The sequence below is a fragment of the Dipodomys ordii genome, unplaced genomic scaffold (assembly GCF_000151885.1).
Source record: "Dipodomys ordii isolate 6190 unplaced genomic scaffold, Dord_2.0 Scaffold3, whole genome shotgun sequence".
NCBI lineage: Eukaryota > Metazoa > Chordata > Mammalia > Rodentia > Heteromyidae > Dipodomys > Dipodomys ordii.
Window position 1 is genome coordinate 34,038,736 of NW_012267219.1, and position 26,708 is coordinate 34,065,443.

At 35.8% G+C, this 26,708-nt stretch overlaps 2 protein-coding genes across 5 annotated transcripts in view; one reads left to right on the forward strand and one right to left on the reverse strand.

Annotated features, from left to right (window-relative positions):
* Positions 1-19,215, forward strand: part of Parpbp (PARP1 binding protein) — a 50,144-nt gene extending 30,929 nt beyond the window's left edge. For 2 of the 4 annotated variants that reach the window (XM_013018034.1, XM_013018025.1), the window contains exons 7-12: positions 865-1,019; positions 4,126-4,309; positions 7,170-7,348; positions 8,397-8,481; positions 17,963-18,098; positions 18,779-19,214. In XM_013018034.1, the coding sequence (XP_012873488.1) occupies positions 865-1,019; positions 4,126-4,309; positions 7,170-7,348; positions 8,397-8,481; positions 17,963-18,098; positions 18,779-19,122 (1,083 nt within the window). In that variant the 3' untranslated portion in view covers positions 19,123-19,214. Of the gene's footprint in view, positions 1-864; positions 1,020-4,125; positions 4,310-7,169; positions 7,349-8,396; positions 8,482-17,962; positions 18,099-18,778 lie in introns of all 4 variants that reach the window. The other 2 variants (XM_013018042.1, XM_013018049.1) reach the window with 1 other exon arrangement.
* Positions 19,216-19,263: 48 nt separating this feature from the next.
* Positions 19,264-20,736, reverse strand: Pmch (pro-melanin-concentrating hormone). The gene is made up of 3 exons (XM_013018056.1): positions 20,428-20,736; positions 19,880-20,078; positions 19,264-19,492 (listed from the first exon to the last, which is right to left on the reverse strand). Exons 1-3 carry the CDS (start codon positions 20,674-20,676, stop codon positions 19,443-19,445), a joined length of 498 nt encoding a protein of 165 aa, XP_012873510.1. The 5' UTR covers positions 20,677-20,736; the 3' UTR covers positions 19,264-19,442.
* Between the last annotated feature and the right edge of the window lie 5,972 nt (positions 20,737-26,708).

Sequence of the window (26,708 nt, forward strand, 5' to 3'; positions counted from 1 at the left end):
CTCAAGTGGTAGAGCACTCGCCTTGAGCTGAAGAGCTGAGGGACAGCGCCCAGGCCCAGAGTTCAAGCCCCACGACCGACAAAAAAAAAAAAGAGAGTTAACTTTGTTATTTAGCCTATTGTTTCTGAAGTTATGCCCATGGAACTTCTTGTAAAGTGTTGACATTTCATAGGGTTTGTCCCTCTAACAGTTATGTCTTAGAAAATGCTATGTTAGAACATTTTAATAAGTCTTTTTAACTACGTGATCAAAAACCAAAAATGTGAATGCTGGATGGAATTTAGTAACTATGTAATCTATTTCACAGTAAAGGTAAAATAAATATTTGAAAGTACTGATTAACAGATTAATTCACTTATCTAACACAACAGATCAGTTAACGCTGAAAATGAGTTTATTTTATATGACAATTTTGATAATCATCAAGGTAGGTAAAGGGCTGGGAAGGTGGCTCAGTGGTAGAGCGCAAAAAGAAAAAAAGCCTGAAGTGGCGCTGTGGTTCAAGCTGAAGAGCTGAGGGACAGTGCCCAGGCTCAGAGTTCAGGCCCCACAACCGGACCCCCCCAAAAAAAGCTAGGTAAAAATGTATTCATAAGCAGATTCTTTATAATCAATGATCTGTATTTAATCTTTAATTTGTTTTCATCTGCAATTGATATCATTGGTACCCTTGTTGGTATGAATTTTGGATGGCACTAGTCTCTATGGTTTTATGCCTGAATCAAAGTTTGGTAGGAGCCATAAAACTCGCCACATATTTCCTGAAAATTTAGAATTGTATAACTTTACCTAGTTCCATGACTTAAATTTCAATTTTAACTCAGTAAAACTTAAATATAACTGAATCATTCATTTCATTCATAGGTGGCCACATCGTTTATTAGAACAATAGAACTTGGAGGGAAAGGATATGCACCATCATCATCTGATCCTTTAAGGACCCATATAAAGGGATTGTCTAATTTTATTAATTTCATTGACAAATTAGATGAGATTCTTGGCGAAGTACCAAATCCAAGGTAATAGCTTTTCATAAATCACCAATGTGTATTATTCATTGATTTTTAAAACCTTACAACATCAACAGTAGGAATGAAAAAGATACTGAAATGATCAAGTATCATCACATCAAAAGTAGAGAGAGGAAACATAACTATCTAGATGAATAAATCATAATTCCATAGACTTCCTCCTTAAATTTCTGTTTCATTATTCTAAAGTTTTTGCTGAAATTTACAGGCATATGCAAACTAAACTTGATTAAGAGTGAGCGTACTCCTTACCTTTATTTAGAAGAAACATTTTTGACAACTGGAAACTGAATAGATTGTTTTTTTTTTTAATTTTATTTGTGAAGATACTGTACAGAGGGGTTACAATTACATGGGCAGGATAATGCGTACATTTCTTACCAAGCATTGCAGCCTCCTCCTTTTGTTTACCCTTCACCTCCCTTCCCAGCCTCCCCCCTCCCCCCCACCCAATCCTTCCCTCCCTTCCCCCCCACCACCGACATTGTAAAGCTCATTTTTGACATGACAATTTGTACTTCTCATTGTTGCAACAGGTCCACCTGAATCCTTAAACGACTTGTTTTTCCCCATCTCCTCCACAAGTTATACTGACATCAAATATCGTGAAAGCGGGGGTTATACTGTGGGGGAGGGACATAAAAGGAACAAAGAAATAATCTTATAAATGCATTAGAAACACACACATGAAAGAAAAAAACATTAAAATACATATCTAAGGGTTCATTTTCCTGACATCAACTTATCTGACCTTTTCTGCTTGACTCATACATATACTAGATATTGCAAATAAGGGAAACCATGGGACCTATGTTTCTTTGGGCCTGGCTTACTTCACTTAATATAATTTTTTCCAAGTTTTTCCATTTCCTAACAAATGGGGCAATGTCATTCTTTCTGATGGAGGCATAGAATTCCATTGTGTATATATACCACATTTTCTTGATCCATTCATCTACTGAGGGGCATCTGGGTTGGTTCCATATCTTTGCTATGGTAAATAATGCTGCAATAAACATAGTTGTGCTGGTAGCTTTAGTGTGGTCTTGTTTATGATCATTTGGGTAAATGCCCAAAAGTGAGATTGCTGGGTCATAGGGGAGCTCTATGTGTGGTCTTTTGAGGAACCTCCATACTGCTTTCCCAAGTGGTTGAACAAGTTTACACTCCCACCAACAATGAAGTAAGGTTCCCTTCTGTCTACATCCCCTCTAGTATCTGTTGTTATTAGAGTTCTGGATTATAACCATTCTAACTGGGGTAAGGTGGTATCTCAGTGTTGTTTTGATTTGCATTTCTTTTATGGCTAGAGAGGTTGAGCATTTCTTTTTTTGGGGGGGGGTTCTGGTTGTGGGCCTGAACTCTGGGCCTGGGCACTGTCCCTCAGCTCTTCACCTCAAGGCTAGCGCTCTACCACTTGAGCCACAGCACTACTTCTGGCTTTTTTTTTCTGCTTATGTGGTGCTGAGGCATCGAACCCAGAGCCTCATTGCATGCAAGGCAAGAGCTCTACCACTGAGCCACCTTCCCAGCCCGAATTTGAGCATTTCTTCATGTGTCTGTTGGCCATCCTTCTTCTCTCTTCAGAGAAGTTTCTCTTTAAGTCTTTAGCCCACTTATTTATTGGGTAGTTGTTTCTTTGAAGATTTGTTTTTGGGGTATTTAATTTTTTAAGTTCCAGGTATATTTTAGATATGAGACCCTTGTCTGTTGTATGGCTAGTGAAGATCTTCTCCCAATCCTTGGGTTTTCTATTGATCTTGCGAGCTATGTCCTTTGCCATGCAGAAGCTCTGCAATTTCATGCAATCCCATTTGTCCCACCTTTCTTTGATTTGTTGTGTTTCTGGATCTCTATTAAGAAAATTTTGGCCTTTGCTAAGGAGACCTAGGGTTTCTCCTATTCCATTCGGTTTTGTTATTTTTTGAGATAGTGTTTTGCCTTTTTGGCCTGTCTGTCCCATCTGTCTGGAACACTGTCCTCCTATTTATTTTTCCCATAGAATCTTGGATCACTGGAGTACACCATGCCAAGTATTTTTCTGAGATGATGTCTTGACAAGCAGAAGATAGTAGATAGTAGACGAACTAATGATTGGTTCTAGTAGCAAATTATATCAGGTCATACCTTGTTCTCATTGAGTGCTGTTCAGTTTTCAAGGAAACCTGAAGGGATGACATCTCATGACTTCTAAAGAAAGTCCTCTCCTCTTGTCAAATACCTCTAATTTCTTCCTTAGAATGAACCAAGATCCTTTTCTTCTGTATATTTCTTCCATTGGTCCCAGGCCAATCCTGAGACTTGGTAACTCAATGTTTTCGAGTTCAGACCAGATTTAAAGAGGCATTAACTTTCTAAAAACTTTTATCTGTTGGATATAGTTGGTCCAATCTTTGGTATTCTTTGTGTTAGTACTTACTTGCTTAATTTCTTTTTTCATATAAATAACCCTTAATGTAATACACTTCAGTAAGGATATGTATTTCAAATGAGTCACCTTCTTTCTCCTCTTTTTTCCTAGCCCAGAACAGCACGTATTTTAGGTCAACCTATTTAACTTTTATGAGACTCTTGTCCGTGATTTAGAGGTAATAATAATTTATTGAATTGGTTCTAAGGTGAATTAACATTCTCAGTATTCAATGGGGATTTTTCTATTTGTTTTTAATCTTTGTACTGTTTAAAGGCTAATGATACATATTTTAAGTATATAACCAGATCTGATCTATTACTTATTTCATATGTAACTAAATTATTCCTTTTATGTTTCAAATCAAAAAGAATGTAGACATGGTGGAATACTTCTGATTCTAACACTTGGGAAGCAACAAATTTAAGGCCAGTTTGGGCTATACAGTGAGACCCTGTCTCAGGAAAAAAAAAAATGTCAAGAAATCAAGATTAATTTATTAAAATGATACACTTTTAGAAAAGCTTCCAACTTTTTATTTCTAAGAGTTTCCATCTTTTACTGTTCAATTTGCTAGATCAAAGCTAGAGTCTTTGAAAGGTATTGATTAACACTGAGAAATATGCTTTCAAGGTCATGTGTATTATCATTTTGCAGTAAAGTTAATCTCATTTCTGTTTTCAGCATTGCAGGGGGTCAGATACTATCAGTGATAAAGATTAAGCTGATTAAAGGCCTGAACAGTGGGAATCCTTTCTGTAAAGCAGTTGAGGAAGTTGTTGAGGAATTGGACTTAAGGATTAAAAATATTATCAGTTCTCAACAAAGAGGTGTTGCTGTTAGCACCTCTGACATCAGTCCTGCTCGGGTAATAAGCTTTTTGCTCTTCTTTGTCCTTTTGTGTAAAACATTGTCTCTTCTGTTTATTGTAGAAATGGTTTGTAGTTGCTACTGAAGTCAGGAGAATATGTTTCCTGTGTTCTAAGATGATGTTGAAAATTTAATTTTCTCAATAGGGATTATGTTCAACTTTGATAAATCAGACCATCCATCTTTGTGTGAAATTGTTTGTTAACAAAAATCATCATATAATCTCCAGCATCACTTTAAGCACTAAACACTTGAATTCTTAGTGGATAATGAAGTGTTTTGGGCTACTTCTCAATAAGTAGGAATATAGAACAACAGTAGCCCTATTAGACATTTCCATTCAACAGTTTACTTTTCTTTTGTAGAACTATATAACTGCTCCTTCCATTCCCAGACTCTTACAGTCCAGTTTTTCTCATACTTGTCAATCCTTTCACTGTATGTTTCTTTCTTGCTTTCCTTCCATAGATAGTCAAATTAATAGATTTAAAGCATTACAGGAGAAATCAACTACCATGACTTTATTGGCTCCTGAACAGAAGTTTATGATATGCATCAGTCTATTTTTTTTGCAGTTTCTTCAATTAACAAAAAATCCTTTTAGCTAGGTGTCATTATGATAGACAGTATATGAAGAAATATTTTTGCTTTTTATTAATTAATTCACAGTCCTCCATGATCATTTTAAGCTACATTTTATTTTTAAATAAAAATGCATGTTTATTTATTTATTTATTTGCTGGTCCTGGGGCTTGAACTCTGTACACAGGCTCTGAGCCACTTTTGCTCAAGGTTAGCACTCTACCACTTGAACCACAGGGCCACTTCCAGCTTTTTCTGTGATTAATTGGTGATAAGAGACTCAGGGACTTTCCTGCCTGGATTGGCTTTGAACCTGGCTGGCTTTGAACCATGATCCTCAGATCTCAGCCTCCTAAGTATATAGAATAATAGGCATGACCCACTGGCACCTGGCAAAAATGCATGTTTTTAGTGGTGATTTAAAGCTGTGGTTTGGATGGGGATTTTTGAATTTTATCCCATTTATTTCATGTATGTTCTTAATTCTGTGACTACTAGCTTGGCTTAAATGACAACCGGATTATTAGTGTATGAATCAGGAAATGCAGTCTGTTACATTTTCTAGCAGAAGAAATAAAGATACAAACCACCTGTTTCTTCCTGCTTGTGTTTTCTACCAAATAAGCAATCTTGAAAAACCTTCAAATGATGCTCAACGGAGTTAGTATTCAACAATGTGAATCTCTCTGGTACTAATGAAAGCTAGGTGTTAGGTATACCAGATTATGATAGGTAGTTAGTGGTAAGTGATTACATTATAGTTTACCTGGTGGTTAGAGTCTGCCAGATAGAGAAAGGAGGCCAGGACCATGTTAATAAAAGCTGAGGAATCAGGTTGGGAAGGTGGCTCAGTGGTAGAGTGCTTGCCTTGCATGCATGAAGCCCTGGGTTCGATTCCTTAGCACCACATAAGCAGCAAAAGCCGGAAGTACCACTGTGGCTCAAGTGGTAGAGCATCTGCCTTGAGCTGAAGAGCTGAGGGACAGCACCTAGGCCTAGAGTTCAGGCCCCACGAATGACCAAAAAAAAAAAAAAAAAAAACAGCTGAGGAATCTACAATAGAGGGTCCAGAAAAATGCGGCTTCAGTATCTAGGCACAGTGTTCATTTAACCTGTGGATAGGCACTGTCATTACCACTCAGTTTTGCCATTGGGTTTATCTTAAGCATTTCCCCATATCTAGCTGTCTGTCTGTCCATCTGTCTGTTTCTCTGTCTATATCTATCTGTCTACTGATTAGTTAGTAAGTTATTATTAAGCCTAGCAGAATTTCCTGAGAGTTTGTGTATACATGTATCTATGTGTGATATACAGCACTCCCTTTAAATCTGATTTATCTCTATCATAGTTGAAACCTTTTCATTTCTAAAGTAGTCCATTGCAGTTTTAAAATTTGTTACAGCCCTGTCTTTGCATGGTTAATGTTCTTACCCTGAAATATATTTCATACATTGCCATCATTGAGTTTTCTAAAATCTAAGTAGCTTTATTGTATTTACTTCATAAAGCAAGAGATTTTTAACCTTTGTAACAGATTGATGTACAACCTTTTTATTTGATACACAAAGCTTTTTCAGGATCATCTCACATCACTTCCTCCCTTTTACACATTTACTCTGACACATTCCCTTCCTTCCTCAGTGTTATCTCCACCTTGAGGCCTTCCTTGTTTTCACAGTACACTGTTCATTCCTTTTTGGGACCCCCACTGCACTCTGTATAAACTTATTAGAAATATCACTTAGCTTATTGCAATGGCATTTTTAACTTATTCTTCAAGAAGACTGTGTGCTCTTCAAAGGCAGTGTTCTTCTCTTTGCCTTTGTAGCTTGAGCTTCAAACATAGTGGCTGGGACGTGGAATGTACTAACCAATCATTGAATGAGTAAAAATCAGTTTTTCATTTTTGCATTTGATTAGATTTATGAATCATTTATGGGGTTAATAATCAGATTATCCAAACCCCATCTCCATTTGCTATATGAGAAAACAAATACACAAAAAGATTGAGTCATGTGAATGAGATCACATAGCCAGAAAGTGCTAGATAGTGACTCAACTGCTAATGTTATTTTGACAAGAACCTAATGTCTTCCTTGGATGATACTGGTTTTTGTGCATCTGAAAACGGTAAGGTTGATGGAAGAAAAAATAGCGGATTTTCTGCTTCTTCAGCAACAGAGGAAAGAAAAAAGGCACATGAAATGGAAAGGTGTGGCTGATTTTTCTAGGCAAGGTGATATAGTACATTTACTGAAAATTGCTTTTTGTTTTAGCCGAAATCATATGCCATAAACCATGGTACTGCATACAGTGGTAGAGATACCGTGAAAACTTTGTTAGTTCTTTTGGATGAAGAAGCAGCCAGTGCTCCTACTAGAAACAAAGCAGAGCTCTTATATGATGATGAAAACACAATTTATCACAGTGGAACTTCTATTCTTACACTTTTTAGGTACGTAATGTGGAAGTTATATGTGTATAAATGTTAACTGTAGAGAATCACTGGGGAAAAAAAGACCTCATTGATTTGTTTAGACATTATATATTTTTTTAACTGTATTTTTTTTTTTGTCTTTTCTTTTTTGGTACTGGGGATCGAACCCAGGACGTTGCACTTGCTAGGCAAGCGCTTTGCCACTGAGCTACATCCCAGCCCAGACATTATATTTTTATCATGGGTGTGCAAAGGGTTACCATTCAACAAATCATAAGTATAATGCACAAATTATAAGTATAATGCATCTTGATATCACCCTTTTAATTTCCCCCCATTCCTCCCAACTCAATCTCCCATCAGTTTTCCCAGATTCATTGGATATACATTGAATTTTATTACTACATTCTCTCCTTTCCCTCATTATTGATTTTAAAAGCAGTATATACTTAGGATAGGAAACTTTTGAACTACAAAAGTTACTTAAAGGGAGATGGAACTTGACATGCAAGAATGCCATATAGATGAAAAAGTAGTCTCTTGTGAGGACATGGCAGTTGTTTGGGTTTCAATATTGTTTTTATCCTTGTCTTTTGATTTGAGAAAATATGTACTTGCTTCACATACATATTTTGGTCACATACTCTAAATGTTTTCACTCATCTGAGCTCTCTCAACAACGCCTTTTGATAGTATTCTCACTTAGTAAGTGAAGAGTTAGACATGTGAAAGAGATAATAAATATGATTTCCAAAAGTGCTTGAGTTAACAAGTAAGGTTTTTTCTCCAAGTCTGAGACCGAGTAGACTCATTGTTATTCATAGGTGAGGGCTTGTTCTTCACAGATGATACCTTCTTGTTACATCTCCATATGAAAGAAAATAAGGAAGGACAAAAAGCCAAATATGCTCCCTCAAGCCTTTTTTAAGGACATTAATTGCATTCATGGAGATTTAGTCTTTAAAGGCCCCACTCCTTAATATTGCCTTGGGATTAAGTGTTAACATACATTTTGGAGAGACACAAATATTCAAATCATAACAAGTTTTTTTTTTTTTTTACATAGATCTCCCTCACAAGTGAAGGTTAATTCATCCATGAAACCCCTAAGAGAACGCATCCATAAGTCAATGCAAGAAGAAAGAATTAAGGTACAATTGAATTCACTGTCATAAAAATAATAAACATTGTTTTATTTTTTTAGAAGAAGTAAGCATATAAATATAAATCTGTGTTGGCTATTATACAGTACATATTTATACAATAAGAATGAGTTGGAAAATGAGTAATGACAGTTGGCATACAAAAGCTTTCCTTTTATATAATCTTGATTGATGTGTTTCTGGCTACTTCATCGATTGGATCTAAAAGAAGAAAAGAAATCACTTTTCTATTGTAAATGTTGAATAAATATCTGCTGAATGAGTGAGAGGGAAAATTAAGAGAACATGGCCTTATTTTTGTTTCTAGTACTGAAATGGAAACTATGATTTTTTTAATTTAAATTTTATTGTAAAGGTGATGTATAGAGGGATTACAGTTACATAAGTCAAGTAATGAGTATATTTCTTTATGAACGGTGTTATCCCCTCCCTCGTTTTCTCCTACTTTTTCCCCTCTTGACCCCCTTCCCCCCCAAGTTGTATAATTCATTTCCAACATAGTTTCTAGTAAGTATCACTGCTGAATTGGTTCATCCTTTGTCCCACTATTTCTATCACTATAACAAATACTGGGATCATCTACTTGTAAGTCTTATTTTGGTGCACTTTCATGATCGGTTAGCCCTGTTGCTTGCCTTTGGGCCTATGATACAGGTGACAGATACAATGTCAGGAAACTGCAGCAGAACTACACTGTTCAGCTCATGGTCATGGATTGAAACAGAGAAGAGGAAAGAACTAAAGTTCTACTAGCTCTCTTAAGGACATACAGTCTAATGATGTTTTAATGACTTTTCATTTAGTCTGAAGTAAGTTTTCCTATTCTTAAATGAAATATTTGTGCCTATAAATAGTTGATAATAATATTTCTTTAACCATTTAAAAATTTCTTGGTCTGAAGTTTTGAAAGAATGTATATTATATTGAGTTTTTACTATTTGTTAGATACATAGTATAAGATGTATGTAGGGCTGGGCACCGGTGGCTCACACCTGTAATCCTATCACTAAGGAGGCTAAGATCTGAGGATCACGGATGGTTCAAAGCCAGCTCGGCTAGGAAAGTTCATGAGACTCTTATCTCCAGTAAACCACTAGAAAATTGGAAGTAGCACTGTGGCTCAAGTGGTAGAGGACAAGCTCAAGCTGAGGGATAGTGCCAAGGCTCAGAGTTCAAGCCTCAGGACCGACGGGGGGGGGGGAGAGGGGGGAAATCATGTATCTTAGGAGTCATTAATTTGTTAAAATACTTGCATAAAACATAATTATCAAACAATTACTTGTGCTAAATCAACAAAAGGAAAGCAGTAATTTTTTTCCTATTTGTTTTCCTCTTTGGAAATTTGGTTTTGCTTAGCAAAGCTTTTAGTTACAACCTGTTTATTCTATATACCGCAAGCTCTCGTAGTTGATTTATTGGTAGTATTGATTTTCTTTCGTTATTGGTTGCTGTTAATGCCTGTGGAGTATATTCTTAATCTCCAAACATTCCCCCACCCTGAATAAAACTGATAAAATTATAGGATGCCAATGATTCACAGTTATAATTCTAGCTACAAAGGAGGCTGAGATCCAGAGGATCGTGATTCAAAGCCAAAGTAAAAAAGGACCAAAAAAAAAAAATCTTTGAGACTCCATTTCCATAAAAACTGGGCTGGAGCTGGCATTGATTGCTCATGCCTGTAATCCTAGCTGCTTAGAAGGAGGCTGGTGTCTGAAGATTGAGGTTTGAAGCCAGCCTGGGTAGTCTTAGCTCCAATTAACCACCAAAAAGTTGGAAGTGGTGTTGTTTCTCAAGTGATAGAGCACTAATCTTAAGCAAAAAAGCTCAGGGACAGTGCCCAGGCCCTGAGTTCAAGCCCCAGGACCAGCACACACACACACACATACACACAAATGTGAGAAAATAAAAATGAACCAAAATAATCATTAAGAGTGTTTTGAATAATGTAATCTAATGCAATGAACTTCAAAAATGACAGCAAAGGAAAGAAGCTGAAGATTTCACATCATAACTTAGAAACCTAATCTAGTTCTTGTCCCCTGTTAAAGTACTAGTTAGTTAGTAGAATTGAGAACAGCTAATATTTTCAAAGTCAGAGGAGAACAAAATGTGGGTTCTTACTTTTTTTTCTTATTAAAGAGAAAAGTCTAGAAGTAGCAACTGGATAGTAATGTCAAAAATGAACTCTAGAATTTACGCATTGAGAGGAGTGCCACACACCAAATTGGAGAAATTATCCAATAGTCTACTTCAATTTGAATGCTACGGTCTAACAACATGGTATCAACCTTCTTTGTCTTTGTTTTTGTATCAGACCTTGGGCTTGAACTCAGGGCTGGGTCACTGTCCCTGAGCTTCTCTTTGCTTAAGGCTAGTGCTCTACCATTGGAGCTACAGTTCCACTTCTGGCTTTGTGGCAGTTTATTGTAGATAAGAGTCTCATGGACTTATTGCCCTGGCTGGCTTTGAACCCTAAGATCTCAGCCTCCTGAGTATCAGGATTACAGGTATGAGCCACTGGTACCTGGCCATATCATCAATCTTCTTACAGTATTTATAAATGTATATAAAATACACAGTAAACTCCCAGAAGGGAATATATGACCCAGGAACTTTTTTAGACTGCTCAATCCCCATATAAGCTCTACTCCAATCTTCATCATTCCTAAGGCTACAGAAAAACGAAGCACCTTCCAAAGTGTCACTCGAGGAAGAAAATAAGATAGACTTCAGTATTCTATCTTATCTATCCAGCCTTGGAAATTTCTTTCTAACTAGGATGTAATAGATCATTGTCAAACACCATTTTGTGATGACAAAAAAATAAAAGACAGATATAATTGAGGAAAAAAGTAGAAGTTTAAAGACCTAGCAAGCCTATGGGAGAAGAGAGGTGTAAATAAGCTAAAAAATCTGGAGAGGGTGGAGTCCTTCTGAGAGGAATAGTCCATTGTTGGCCATTTGCCAGTATTTGCCAGCCTTGGATATAAGCTGAGGATTGACATGGGCCCACATAAAGGAACTCTACTGACAGAGAAACCAACAAAGCTTTTGGGTCTTTTGAGAGATTGGCAACTGTTTCTATATTTCAAGGTGCCTAAATAGCAGTGCCAAGTAAATGTAGCCTGAATTTTTTTAAAACTGTTTGGAAGGAACTGAGCCTCTTTATAGTGGTGTTTAAAAGACAAAGATCTATTTGAGAGTTGGACTTGCTTCAAAAACAGGACTGGCTTCCTTTTTAAAGATACTTGCCACCGTGATTCACACCTACAGATCTAGCTACTTGGGAAGCTGAGATCATTGGGATTGAGGTACAGGACTGGATTGGGTCTTGCCTTCTTGAAGGCATGGAAAGAAGGCAAGACCCAATCTCAAAAACATCCACAAAAATCAAGGCTAGAGCCACAGTGATAAGAGCATCTGTTTAGCAAGTGCAGTTCCCAGAGTTCAAACCATAGTATGTATATTTGCCACATTTGGAAAATGAAGTGTCATGGAGGTCAAAGAGCACCTTGCACAAAACATTGAAACAAACAGATTGACCCTGACGAAGGCATTAGATTTCCCCCAAGATTTTGATCGAAAGCTGAGGAAGACCAATATACCTAAAGGAGAGGTGAGAACCAAAAGATGAATGAGTTAACCATGTGTATCATGTGGTGTTTCTACCCTCTGTTAAAGAGATATATTTTTCTGCATACCACTTTCCATGTAAAGCCTAGACCAAGAGTCCAGCATCAGTGCCCAGGGATTCAGAAACCTTGAGCAAAATCTAAGTGGGTGGGAGTCGTGGTCTTTTGGTAGGCATATCTGAGGCCTTTGAACTTCTCACCCTGTTAATGGGGTAGCCAGAGTGAGCCACCATTGCCAAACTCTTAGGAATTTTACAATTTATGGAGCTTGTGTTTAGTTGGGAGTAGACAATCATCACAAACAAGTGGATTTCATGGTATATTCCAAGGTTATAAGTGCTGTGGAGATAAAGTTGAGGGAAAGGTCAAAGGTAAATATATTCCTTGCATGTATTCTGATATTTTTCTTTTTGGTGTTACTGGGATTTGAACTCAGAGCCTTGTACTTGTTGGGTGCTCTCCCATGTGAGCCATAACCCCAGTTCTTTTGATTTAAAATAGGATGTTAAATAGAAATCTCCTTGAGAAGGGGACATTAAGCAAAGACTTGTCTCATTTTTTCAGGAAGTAAGCAGAATCTTTTATAGACAACTAAAATTGAATTAATTTTTGCTGAAGTAAGATAGTTGGAATTTTTGAATCTACTAAGTGTCAAGTATGTATACTATACATTTTATATTTATCCTCATTAATCCTTGTTCAACACTTGAAGGCATTTGTTGTCAGGATAATAGAGTTTATATAAGAAGCCTGACTTTAAAGTTTAAGCTACCTGCAAAAGTAAATAAAAGTATAGTAACTGTAATGAAGTAATCATAAAATTATAGTGTTACTACTTAAGTTAAATATTTTTTCTGCTATTTAGTAAAATAAATAGAATTTCATGGATAAAGATATGGATGGTATTATATATGCATCAATTCTTACGCCATTAAAGATACTAAACCTCTGCTCTTTTCAACATTTGATAATGTAAGAGTGAAACAGGTTAATAAGTTGGGGGTAATTTTCCTTTTTCAAACTTGTTAATGTCTTTATTAGAATAAAGCAGGCTTAGAATGTTCTTTTTTTTCAATAGAGCAAAAGTGTCTGTGACTTTTCAATGTTTTGACTCATTCATCTTAATTTCACTGGAATCAGGCTTTCCTGTGTGAAGTACTGTTTTCCTCAAACTGGGAACCTACTAATAATTTCAATTTAATAACAGCTTGTGGCAAAAGGACTTTCCAATTCTTGGCAAGTTTGAAGTTCATTGCAATTTTACTGTGGATAGAAATCTTTCCAAAGGGGGGAAATCACTGTACAAAGGAAAACTTTTAATCTATCTCTCACATGTGATTTGAACATAAAATGATTTTAACAGCCATGTATGAATCTGGACATTATTCTTAGTTACTTCAAAAGCACTTTCAAGAGGGAATTGTTTTTGCTTATTTGTGATTCCAAATCAAATACACAGTAAGATTTGGAAAAATTGCAACAGGAAGTAATCTCAATTTTATGTAGCCACTAATCTTGAACAGAAAATTCAACTTTTATGAACAAAGGAAAAGCAGTCTCTTTTAAGTTATAAATACAAGGCAGTGTACACATTGTATTAATGATTAAAATGAAGGACCTGATTAAAAGTTCATTGTCTGAGCTGCATTCCTGGAATTATTTTGAAATTAACCTAGTCCTGAGACATGTAATATGACACATTACATTTTGTAAGAATACCCACTTGTGTAAGTTATCACACTAATAACTTTAGAGTGACCACATTATATCTTGAGAATTTATAAAGCCTGATTATATTGTTTTTTACTTTATATATTTATGTGTGGATAGTAAAAAGTAGATAATTGAGTTGCTAGATAATACAGATAGTGCTAGAAACCAGGTCTTTGTACTGAAAATCTGGTGCTTTTCCCTTCATATCATCTTGTCTGTCTTCTTGTATTGTTTTGTTGCCTACACATTATCCTGTTGGCTTCATTGAAGTTCATAATCCATTAAAAATCCCCAGTTCTGTGTTTTTCTTAGGATGAAAAATTTGTATTTTTCTCATTGTGTTTATTGTGTCTTATGTAATATGCAATGAGTGAAAATAATGTGTAATTATTGAATACATAACCTGACATTCACATTTTTTTAATTAAGAAACATTCAAAGTAACATTCAGCACAATATAATTATACTTTGAAGTGTTAAAAGGATTTGAGGTGACTTCAAATTACTTGGAAAATTATCCCCATTATATCTGAATGGTTACAGTCCAACTATAATGGCTGAAACTTGCATTGGGTGTATAGGCTACTTAATTCTTACCTATTAAACAACTTAATGGCTTTATATTTTCAGAATACATTTTCAACACTACTTTTTTTTCTTCTTTTGCCAGTCCTGGGGCTTGAACTCAGGAACTGGCACTGTCCCTGAAGCTTCTTTTGTTTACTAGCACTCACTTGAGCTACAGCACTACTTCCAACCTTTTCTGTTTATGTCGTACTGAGAAGTCAACCCCAAGACTTCATATATGCTAGGCAAACACTCTATCACTAAGCCGCACTCTCAGCCCAGCACTACTTTTAAGAAATATGTATTTTTTTATCTTTAAGGTGTTATATAGAGGGGTTACCATTTCATAAATCAGGTAATAAGTGCATTTCATTTTTTGGACAATGTCACTACTTCCTTCTGTTTTCCTGTTTCTCCCTTTCATCCCTGTCCACAAGCTTTCACAGATCAGTGTATACTGAATAGCATGACTACATTTGTTCACCTTTCCTCCCTCTCTTTCTGAGTTCTCTTGTCCCACTAAATAAATCCCCCAAAGCAAAATCAAACACCACCATAACCACCACCATCAACAAAAACCCCGTTTCTATTCCTGAAATTCATTTCAATAAATAGTATTTTAGATGTTTAGCAAAGTACATCTTTGTGTTCCTTCCCTAAAGGTATCCTCCTTTATTCTGACAGGTATAAGTTATCATCTCCAGTTATATTTTAGATATAGTTTCCACACATAAGAGAAAATGTGGCCGGGCACTGGTGGCTCACGCCTGTAATCCTAGCTACTCAGGAGGCAGAGATCTGAGGATCACGGTTCAAAGCCAGCCCGGGCAGAAAACTCCGTGAGACTCTTATCTCCAATAAACACTAGAAAATCGAAAGTGGCACTGTGGTTCAAGTGGTAGAGCACTCGCCTTGAGCTGAAGAGCGCGGGGACGGTGCCCAGGCCCAGAATTCAAGCCCCACAGCCAACAAAAAAAAAAAGAGAGAGAGAAAATGTGTACCATTTGTCTCTCTGAGCTTGGCTTACCTCATAGCATGATTTGTTTCTAGGTCCATTTCCCTGTAAATGATATAATCTTATTATTCTTTCTAATAGATGAGTAAAATTCCATTGTGTATATATACCACATTTTACTGATCAACTCATCTGTTATAGGACATCTGGCTGTTTCCATAACTTGGTTATTGTGAGTAGTGTAGCAATGATTATGGATGTGCTAGTGTATTTACTATATCTGGACTTGTAATGTTCTGGGTAGATGCCCAAGAGTAGTGGTATGGCTGGGTCATGGGGAAGTTCTATGTTTAGTTTATTGAGGAACCTCTAAACCACCATCCAGAGTGGTTGTACTAGTTTACATTTCTACCAGCAGTGCAAAAGGGTTCCCTTTTCCCCACATCCCCTGCTAGCATTTATTTGAATTCTCAATATTGTCCATTCTAACTGGAGTAAGATGGAATCTCAAAGTAGTTTTGGTTCGCACTTCCTTAATGACCAGGGATGTTGTTGACCATTTCTTCTATTTGCCATTCTTACTTCTAAGAAGTCTCTTTTAAGCTCCTTAGCCCATTTATTGATTGATTAATTAGTTTTTTTGTGGGTGTTGAACTTTTGAGCTCCTTGTATATTTTGCCTATTAGGCCTTTGTCAAATGTATTACTGGTAAAGATTTTCTTTGTCTTTTCTTTTTTTTTCTTTCTTTCTTTTTCTTTTTTTTTTTGTCAGTAGTGGAGCTTGAACTCTGGGCCTGGGTGCTGTTCTCAGCTCTTTAGCTCAAGACTACCACTTGTGCCACAGCACCACTTTTGGTTTTCTGGTAGTTAATTGGAGATGAGTCTCATGGTCTTTTCTTCCTGGGCTGGTTTGAACTGTGATCCTCAGATCTCAGCCTCCTGAGTAGCTAGGATTATAGGTGTGAGCAACTCTCGCCCGGCAAGATCCTTTTTCTTTCTTTCTTTCCTTCCTTCCTTCCTTCTTCTTTCTTTTCTTTTTTTTTTTTTTTTGGGTCCGGTCGTGGGGCCTGAACTCTGGGCCTGGGCACTGTCCCTCAGCTCTTCAGCTCAAGGCTAGCACTCTACCACTTGAGCCACAGCACCACTTCCGGCATTTGCTGTTTATGTGGTGCCAAGGAATCGAACCCAGGGCCTCGAGCATGCAAGGCAAGCGCTCTACCACTGAGCCACCTTCCCAGCCCTCTTTTCTTTTCTTTTTTGATCCAGTATGCTCTTTTTTTTTTATTGTCAGGGTGATATACAGAGGGGTTTCAGTTACATAAGTAAAGTAGTAAGTACATTTCTTGTCAAACTTGTTACCCTTTCCCTCATTTTTCTCTACTTTCTCTTCCCCTTCCCCCACCCAAGTTGAATAGATCGTTTCCAACATATTGCCTTGTGTATATTGCTGTTGCATTGGTTCCTCCTGTCCTTTGTCTCACCATTCTGTTGTTCCCCTTCCCTAATTCAGATAAATGTATATACAATACCAGGTGCTGAAATCAAATACAGTGACAACATGAGATATACCATAGGGGAAGAACATACAAAAGAAACAAGAAATCACATAGTATATTAAAAACAACAGCAACAACAAAGAAAAACCTCTTGTGTCCATGTCTTGGAGTTCATTTTGCTTAGCATCATCTTATATGGTCATATGGGCATAGCTATTGAGCTATTCTGCTCATCTGCTAAGATTATCCTAGAATGCATACTATTTATTGCAAATAAGGGAAACCATGGGACCTATGTTTCTTTGGGTCTGCTTACTTCACTTAATATGATTTTTTCCAAGTCTTTACATTTCCTTACAAATGGTGTGGTGTCATTCTTTCTGAAGCATATAATTCCATTATATATATATATATATATATATATACACAAATATATATACATATGTGTGTATGTATATATATGTGTATATATATGCTGGTAAAGATTTTCTCCCCGTCTGTTGGCAGGCTTACTAGTTTCAACATTATTTTTTTAATAGCCTTATTTTATTTATTTATTTATTTTTGTGCAGGGCCTGAGGCTTGAACGCAGGGCCTAGGTATTGTCCCTGAACTTTTGTTCTCAAGGCTAGCACTCTACCACTGGAGCCACAGCCCACTTCTGGCTTTTTTTGGTTAACTAGAGATGAGCCTCACAAACTCTCCTGTCCTGGCTAGCTTTGACCTTGATCCTCAAATCTCATCCTCTTGAGTAGCTAGAATTACAGGCATGAGCCATGGCCCTTTTTAATGTTTACAAAGTAAATTCTCTTTTCTTCCCTCTTTTTCCTCCCTCTCTGTCCCTCTCCTCTTCCTCCTGTTCTTCCCTCCCTTACCTTCCTCTTCCTTCACCTATCCTCAAAGGTCACCTAAAACTAAAATTGCTGAAAAGAACAGCCATAGCATTGAATGAGTTTGAAAATTATGAAACATAAAACATTCAAAGTTTTCATAAATAATAGAAGTTTTAAGGAAATTTTTTTATGATATGCTATTTACTGTATAGAGTACATTTATCTGAAAAAATAAAGCTTAAATTGCCTGTTGTCTCGTTTCTGTTATCAGATGAAGCAACCCTTAATTAGATCACAGTTTGCTTGTACTTACAAAGATGACTATACGATAAGCAAGGATAAATGGAATAATGCCAGTTCTGCATCAAAGCCTTTGCGTGCTCTTCATGAGGAAAATGACCTTTGTGGTAATTTTATTTGAGCAATTAAATAACAATTTAATTCTTATCTAACAATGGTTTTGTTTGTTGACAGGATTAGAGATTGAATTTAGGGCCTCATGCTTTCTAGGCTCCCAGTTTCTATTTTTTTTTCCTGCTTGTGATAGTCTTTAATGTTCTTTATATTATACAACTTAGCTATTATTGTTATAGACATAATCTTCCCAGGATACTTTTCCTCACTGGAGGCTGGGACTTCTTCAAACTCTCTGTGTCTTTCTTTCTTTTTTTTAATTAAATTTTCCAGTTGTTTTTAACATTAATAACATTAGATTATTCCTGTGATGTACTTAAAAAATAAAGAAAGGCTTACTATTTTTAGTTCTAGATTTATTCGGAACTTTAAGTAAAAATTTAAGGGTAGAAATAAGGACCAGTTTAATTTAGCTTGATGGATTTGAGAAATAATAGCCTTTGCTTAAGAATTAAGTGTATATGTTCAAATATTTGTTGGTAGGGATGAGGTAACAGGTAAAATGAAGGCTCATATAACATATCTGTGCTTATTATTCATTTAATTGGTTGTTTTATTATAAAGCATCAATATTTGAGCATCATTAGCCATTTGAGAAGTTTGTCCTAAATTATCATGCATAATACTACTAAATACTATATGATTCCTTTCTCCTTTTTATTTTGCATAACAGAGGGCATATATTCATCTATTGGAAGATCAACAATGAAAATAAGCTCTGGAAATACTCAACTGGACAGAAATAAAAACAACCAAATATTAAGAAAAGCAAGTAGTCAGGAAGGAAATAAATGCTCCAAAAGGAAGCAGGTGGACTTGGATGATGAAAATATTGTCTGTGATAATGGAAATGAACTACCTCAACATAAAAATCTTAAAACACTTAAGACATTGAACGAGCCACAGAATAAATTGAGTAGCAAACCAGCTCACGCAGCAAAAGGAGGCAATAACTTTACTGCCAAGAACAAACTGATTGCTGGCCAGACAAAGTTAACTCAGTTTTTCAGACTATGATTTTGTCTTTTATGTGCTTTAAATTTATAGTTTTTTTTTCCTATAAAACCATTTACCAAAGTTATATGTTTTTGTTTGAAGTATTTGTAAAGTTCATGTGTACACACCATTGTTAAAAAATACCCATAAGACAAAATTATTCAGGATTTTCACAAAGTTTAATGCACAGAGAAAGCATATCATTTAGAATACTCATCTATGTTAATACTATTTTCTTACAACCATTTAAAGCAATATACAAGTTACAGTAATGTCAAGGGTTTTTTCTCATTGACAAATGATTTTTCCCTCCCGAATAGACAAGTGTAGACTAACAGGTATCAGACTTGCCAACAAGGTCGGTAGACTCTTCCCAGCATACACCTGAGCACTAAATGGAAAAAAAAAAGTTTAAATTATTTAAAGGACTAGAATTATCACATAAAATTAAGAAACCTACCTAGCTGTTACTAATTCTGAGTAATCAAAGTCATGATTACTAACTACTTTTTCATGCCACATTTTTGACAGGGTCACTTAACATCAAGTGGAAATGAACCATGGTGTTATTTGATTTTGTTATGATTAGATTCAAATTTGGTTAAACTCAGAGTCCTTTCTTATGGTATTAGGATGTGAGAATTGAATTTTTTATTTGTTATTTAAAATTTTATGTTATTGTAAAGATGCTGTACAGAGGGGTTACAGTTACATGAATAAGGTAATGAGTACATTTCTTGAGCATTGTGAGAATTGAATTTTTAAAAAAGCTACTCACTGTCAAAATCTCTCCTTCCTATAGGAAACTTAGCTGAGTTTTCTTCATCTCCAATTTCTCTCTTTTCTTGTGTGGATTCAGTATTCTGCACTCCATTTTCAGCTGGAAAAGCTACAGATCCTTTTAGTGCAAGATAAGGCTTTATAGCCAGATTGAGCGGCAGACCATGATTTACGAAATTATGTTTGGAGCCTATGTTCTGCAAAGAGAAGGTTGGTTTGTATTTCAGCTCTTTTTACAGAAAAGTTATAACTCAATTATATAACATCTTTATCAATCAATTCTGAAATACTCTGTACTGTTTTGACTCCAAAAATACCTTTGGTTATAAGATTATTGGAGAACAAAAGTAGCCCTTTGGCTAAGAAATATTCTTTAGGATAGAATAGCCACCAGGTGCATACGAAATTTCATCTCCTGTCTTAATGCTTCTTATTTGCATATATTTCTATCGATAAAATTAAAATGCCAATTTTACTTTTCAGACAATGTATAATTTTATAAAAATATCTACATTGCAACACAAGACAAATAACATTGCTACTTACCTTTGAATTTTTGTTTTCCTCATCGTTCATGAAACTACTCTCATCATTTTTGTATTGTTCCAGAGAAGGAGCAGCAACTGATCTTTCTGCAGTATCTTCCTTCTGAAAGGCTTTTCCCATCCTAAATGTATTAAGTACCATGTCATCTTCTAAATTTCGTATGGACTTGGAGTCTGAAAGTAAGATACCTTGAGAAAACAAAGAAAAAATTAGTATTAATACATAGGAAGAGAGACTCATTTTTGCCATTCTCAGTATAATGTTTGCATAAAGTAAAACAGGATGTGTGAAATGAAAAATTTCACAGTCATCCTGTTTGCTAATGGACTCCCTACCTTTATATATCTTCCAGCTTGAATAGAAAACACTTCAAAGACTTAAGACTTTCATCATTTTAAAAAATGACTCATCAGGGGAGGTTAGCCTTCTGTATAGATGGTAATACCTATGTTGTTTTGGTTTTGGTCTAATATTGTTTATTTTGGCTTTGAATTTTCTCAGAATCTGATTAAGATCCTTGAGAGAAGGCTTTCTGTTGGGCAGATTATGGTCTCTTGAAAGTGGGTTATTAAGGAAGACCACGGGACATCAAACTCTCAGTGTTATTGTTTCCCTCTATCTTCTGATTAAGATATTAAAACTCAACTTATTTCATTGAAGGATGATAAGGATAAAAGTTCTATTTTCTTTAAATCCTGATTAAATTGAAATAATCTTCAGAAAGGATTTTCTTTTATAAATACTTGAGATTGTTCTTGTGGATTAAAGAATATATGCTCATCAGTGCAAACAAAAAGTGATTCCTGTTTCATCTAAAACTTGAATATATGTTTTCTTCCTTCTTGTTTTCAAAAAAAATAATGCTAGTGTTATTGCAGAATTTAGCAGTTCCTGGGTAGACAGTTCATGAAAAGAACTTGTAGCTCCATTAATATTAATTTTGGAAGTTGCATGAATTTTAATCATATATTTCAGAGTAATAGATTTTTCTAATGTTAACATAGCCATGTGTTTATGAGATAAACCTGTTAATTATATTCAATTTAGCAATACTTGATTGACTACATTTTGTCATGAATCAGATTGTTGTGCAATTTTCCTTTGTTATGTTGACAGTAGGGTATATTAGTTTCATGGAATGGAATGGAATGGAGTGGAAAGGTTCCCCCCCCCATATTCTTTATTATTAAACTATTTAGGCTTGGTGTTAACTTGGTACAATATTTATAAAGCATTCAGCATGTCTGTTCCTTTTTGAAATAGTTTTAGTAGTTTGCACTAGTCTATAATTTATATCACTTAAATATACTTTTTCAAAGGTAAATACACTACAACTTAGTAGGCAGATGTCTTCTGGGTGTCTTTATAGACAAAAACTACAAAATCTTCTGGCTTTTTGTGCTTAGAGATTCCTTATCTTTCTGTTCTTTTTTGTAAGGGTCTAACCAAATAGCCCAGGCTGAACTCGTACTCAAGATCCTCTTGCTTTAGCATCTCAAGTGCTGGAATGACTCTGTGTGTGTGTGTGTGTGTGTGTGTGTGTGTGTGTGTGTGTTGTGTGTGTGTGTGTGTGTGTGTGTGTGTGTGTATGACTGTGTGTGTATGACTGTGTGTGTGTGTGTATGTGTGTAAATAGCCCAGGCTGAACTGGTACTAAAGATCCTCTTGCTTTAGCATCTCAAGTGCTGGAATGACTCTGTGTGTGTGTGTGTGTGTCTGTGTCTGTGTCTGTGTGTGTGTGTGTGTGTGTCTGTGTGTGTGTGTGTGTGTGTGTGTCTGTGTGTGTGTGTGTGTCTGTGTGCTGGAATGACTCTGTGTGTGTGTGTGTGTGTGTGTCTTTTTCTAATTGATAACTGCCCTGGTCAAGATCCTCTTGCTTTAGCATCTCAAGTGCTGGAATGACTCTGTGTGTGTGTCTTTTTCTTATTGATAACTGCCCTGGTTTGTTCCTCATGGTGTGAAACCTGTTGTAGAAGTGTCTGTTCAATCTACAGAAGTACTTGTTAATGGCAGCCTTTTTTTTTCAGCTGCTGTTCTGGGAATGTAATAAATATTAATAATTATGTGTTTTGTTTTGAGTTTCCACTGGCAGAATTGGTTTGGCTGATATTCGCTTAAAATTGGGACACAATCCAAACCATTTTGATGGTTTAGAAAAATTAGTTAATGTTTTCCTTTATTTTGCTTAAACTATCATAGCCTCTGCACATTATGAGGTTTTCCCATAGCCATTTAATTATGGAGATAGTTTCCAATTTTCTTAAATGATAACTTAAAAAAAGTTTGTTGCTCTGATGTGCAATGGAGCATAGTGGATTTCTTTTTCATTGATGCTGAAAATGAAAATTCCCCAAATGGTAGAAAGGAACTTTAAAGACAAAAAACTATTGCCAGATGGGAATGGGTGGTACAGAAAACCTGGGGGAAACATGAAGTCTATACCAAATGTAATGTGCATTTTCTGAAGAACAAGTACTAGTACTATGCATTTGTAAGACCCCTTATTGAACTCCTTCCATTTGGGATTAACTGTGCTGTATATTGTTTACTACAGCTCAAATGACAATTGATATGAAATAACAGCAGAATTTTTTAATGGCTAGTTTTATGTGTAAAAAAGAAAGCCAAGATTATTCACTTATAAAATTATATAAAAAACTTAAAAGTCCTCCTCATATGTCTACAGTGAACAACCTGTATATGTTGACCTACATTCTACCATTAATCTTTTCTGTGTATTCATCTAACCCTTCTATCTCACCATTCATCATTTTAGTTGTGAATACATTTCAAACTGCATTGCATTTATCAGTCTACTTTCCATTAAACACTTTAGTATTTATATCAAATGAAATTCAATAATTATTTAAACATTTTAGGTAAAAGCTACAGAAAATTAAGTGCACAAATCACATATGTATGTGTATCTGTTGAGTTTTGACAAATATATACAACTATGTAAATTAAACTTCTTTTAAGATTTAGGCTACTGTCATCACCCTAGTAGGTTAAATCTTAACTCATCATAGTTTTTCTATAACACTTTCCTCCTACTATTCCTCACTCTAACCTTCTGCTTTGAGGCAATGACTTTTCTAGTTAGAAATTAAGTACCATATGTTTGGTTTAAGGAAGGAGTCCTATTACAAACTAGAAAATATTTTGAAGTGAAGATAGTGATTTTCTGACATAACTGGTAGGATTCAGCCAATGTGCTTAAAAGTAAAACATAGCTCTAAAATGTGTATTTTCCAAAATGAAAATTATTGGAAAATAGGTTTGTTTCTCAACAAATCATAAGAATACCAAATAAAATCAGAATAAGGAAGAAATTACTAAATGTCAGAGTGGGAATTAGTAAAATAGAAATGAACCATATAGTAGAATATTGAACAAGCCAAAAAGATCAGTAAGTTGGCTTACAGTGTGGATGATAAAAAAAAGAGAACATGTTCAGTATTATCAGGAATGAAAATGGAGCCATTACTATAATTTTTAAAGACAAATATAAAGGATAGGAAGTAAAAATTATGCACACTTGTTGTAAATAAATATGATAATTTAGATGAAATGGATTAGGAATTGGCATAGTTTTCCTGTTAATAACCAGATAAGCAAATATTTGGGGATTTCTGGGCCAAATGACCACCTCTCCTTAACTCTGCCATACATAATATATAATGAGTGGCTATGGCTGTGTTGCTCAATAAAACTTCACTTCCAAATACAGACAACATAAAGGTCATAGTGTTCTGACCCCTGAAACTGACGAATGCTATTAAAGAAAGGACAAGATTGGTAAAAAAATAAACTTTGTTCTTAATGGACATAATATTTTTATGTCCACTAAAATCATTGATTTAGTAGATTAAAATTATCTCAAAATTCTACACTGGGTTTCACTGATAAGTTCTGCATAGCTACACAAAATCTAAAATGGAATTAAGAAAACAGAAAAAGAGGAGGTACTTTGGGTTGTAGAAGGAAGTAGATTGGGGAGATACTGTTTGAAGGTATAATTTCAAGGAATCTTGTGCAGTTTTGCTACTGGTTTTTAGCAGTGCATTTGGCTGGCAAGAGAATTAGCCCTGGTATTCCCTTAGGAGAGGGTTGAGTCACTGTTATGTAGTTGTCAGGGAAAAGTGATTAGCATTGTAGGCCTCTCAGAAGTCAACAGCAGAATTAGGTTATGCTTCTGAAGAGTATTTCTGGCTGATAAATGGACTGAAGTATCATTAAGGCAGAATCAACTTGTTCGTCTTTAATTTGGGACTATAGAGGGGAGGATTTCTTAAATTTTTTAAATTTTATTTTATTTTGTTGTAAAGATAATGTACAGAGGGGTTATAGTTATATAACTAAGGTAATAAGTACATTTCTTGTTGAGCATTGTTACCCCTTCCTTCCATTTTTCTCTCACTATCCCTCCCCTCTCCCCCACTCTCCAACCTAGTGTCTTATGAGTATCTCTGTTGCATTGGTTCACCCTTGGTCCTTGTTTCACCATTTTGTCATTCCCCTTTCCTTCCCCAAATCAGATAAACGTATATATAAGACACAAGGTGCCAGAATCAAAAACAGTAAACTACTGGGGATAAACTAAAGGGAAAAATTTAAAAAAAGAACTTGATACAGTATAATGATGACAAGGTCAACAACAACAACAACAAACTTGTTTCCATATGTTGGAGTTCATTTCATTTCAATTAGCCTCTTTTTTTTTTTTTTTGATTGGTTGTCAGGCTTGAACTCTGAGCCTGGGGCTGTCTCTCAGCTCTTCAGCTCAAGGCTAGTACTCTACCACTTGAGCCACACTGTCACTTCCAGTTTTCTGGTGGTTAATTGCAGATAAGAGTCTTTCCTGCCTGGGCTGGCTTTGAACCGTGATACTCAGATCTCAGCCTCCTGAGTAGCTAGGATTACAGGCGTGAGCCACCCGTGCCCAGCTAAGAATGACATTCTTAAGGAGATGGAAAGACTTGGAAAAAATCATATTAAGTGACGTAAGCCATACCCAAAGAAACATAGGCTCCATCCTTTCCCTCAGTTGTAATAATTGGTATATGTCTAGGATAGACCTAGCAGAGGGGTGAATTTAGTTTTACATCAGTACTGGGTATTGAATGCAGGGCCTCTAGTGTGCTAATGCTAAGCAGGTGCTCAGCATTTACCTTGAGCCACATCCCATCCTTTGACTCAAAATTTTATTTTTAAGGAAGAGTCTCACCAGGTAAGCCTGGACTACTATTGAACTGAAGTTTCTTTTGTTTCAACCTCCTGCATAGCTGAGATTGCAGGTGAGTGCCACCACATTGAGAGAGGTTAGAGGGATACCACACACAACATAAACTTGTAGGAAGTGCTCAGAGTCTCCTCATAAATAGGTAACCCAACCAAGTATAGTGAAGGCAGTAGTTTACATTTTGGTTCTTGAATGGGGTTGGATAGGGTTTTTTTTTTTCATGGTGTAGTGCAGAGGGGTTGCAGGATGCAGGAGTGGGAGATGTATGAGAGGTGGTAGTGTTTTCCTTTAAGTGAACATATAACTTCCTCTTTCACTTAATTATATAAGAATTTGAATTCACCTCTAAGAGTACTGGCAGCCTTGCTGATTCCTTGAATCATATTACCAGATGAATTGTTACTGTAGGTGTCATGTAAAGAATTAATAAAAATAGTTTTAAAAATAACAAATGAAGGCTGGAAATGTGGCTTAGTGGAAGAGTGCTTGCCTAGCACGTATGAAGCCCTGGTTTGATTCCTCAGGACCACATACACAGAAAAGGCTGGAAGTGGCGCTGTGGCTCAAGTGGTAGGGTGCTAGCCTTGAGCAAAAGAATCACAGGGACAGTGCCCAGGCCCTGAGTTCAAGCCCCACGACTGGGTAAAAAACAACAAATGAAGAGTCAGTTCGAGTAAATTGAACACCCTCAATTTTCAGAGTTTTAAATTAATAATATTGAGAGCTTTCTTAATGCTATTTTTACAAATCAAGGTATAAATAACATTAAGATTCACATAAATATATTTGAGATGATTTTCTTGGTTATTGTTCCAGTTGCCTTCTATAGCAATTCTTGGATTTTATTTTTATTCTTAACAATGTTGGAGTCATCTGATAGTATGCTTCCAGAATAACAATCTGATGATAGCTTTCCACATTGGCTTACCAACAAGAATTGTTATGTGTATACATTGATTCATAATTTCAGGTTTCGTTGCTGTTATTTATGGTAATCCTTCATTGAGTCTTCTTTGTTGTGCGTGTAAAGAATCTTATG

What these genes read in the sequence shown, in the direction of transcription:
- Pmch (XM_013018056.1), bottom strand. Translation starts at nt 20,676, where the DNA reads ATGGCAAAAATGAGTCTCTCTTCCTATGTATTAATACTAATTTTTTCT. An exon ending in AGGAAAACAAAAATTCAAAG is followed by an intron (nt 20,079 to 20,427) that starts GTAAGTAGCAAT and finishes TTCTCTTTGCAG; the next exon opens with AACATAGGCTCCAAACATAA. An exon ending in AGGAAGGAGAGATTTTGACA is followed by an intron (nt 19,493 to 19,879) that starts GTGAGTAGCTTT and finishes TTTTCCATTTAG; the next exon opens with TGCTCAGGTGTATGCTGGGA.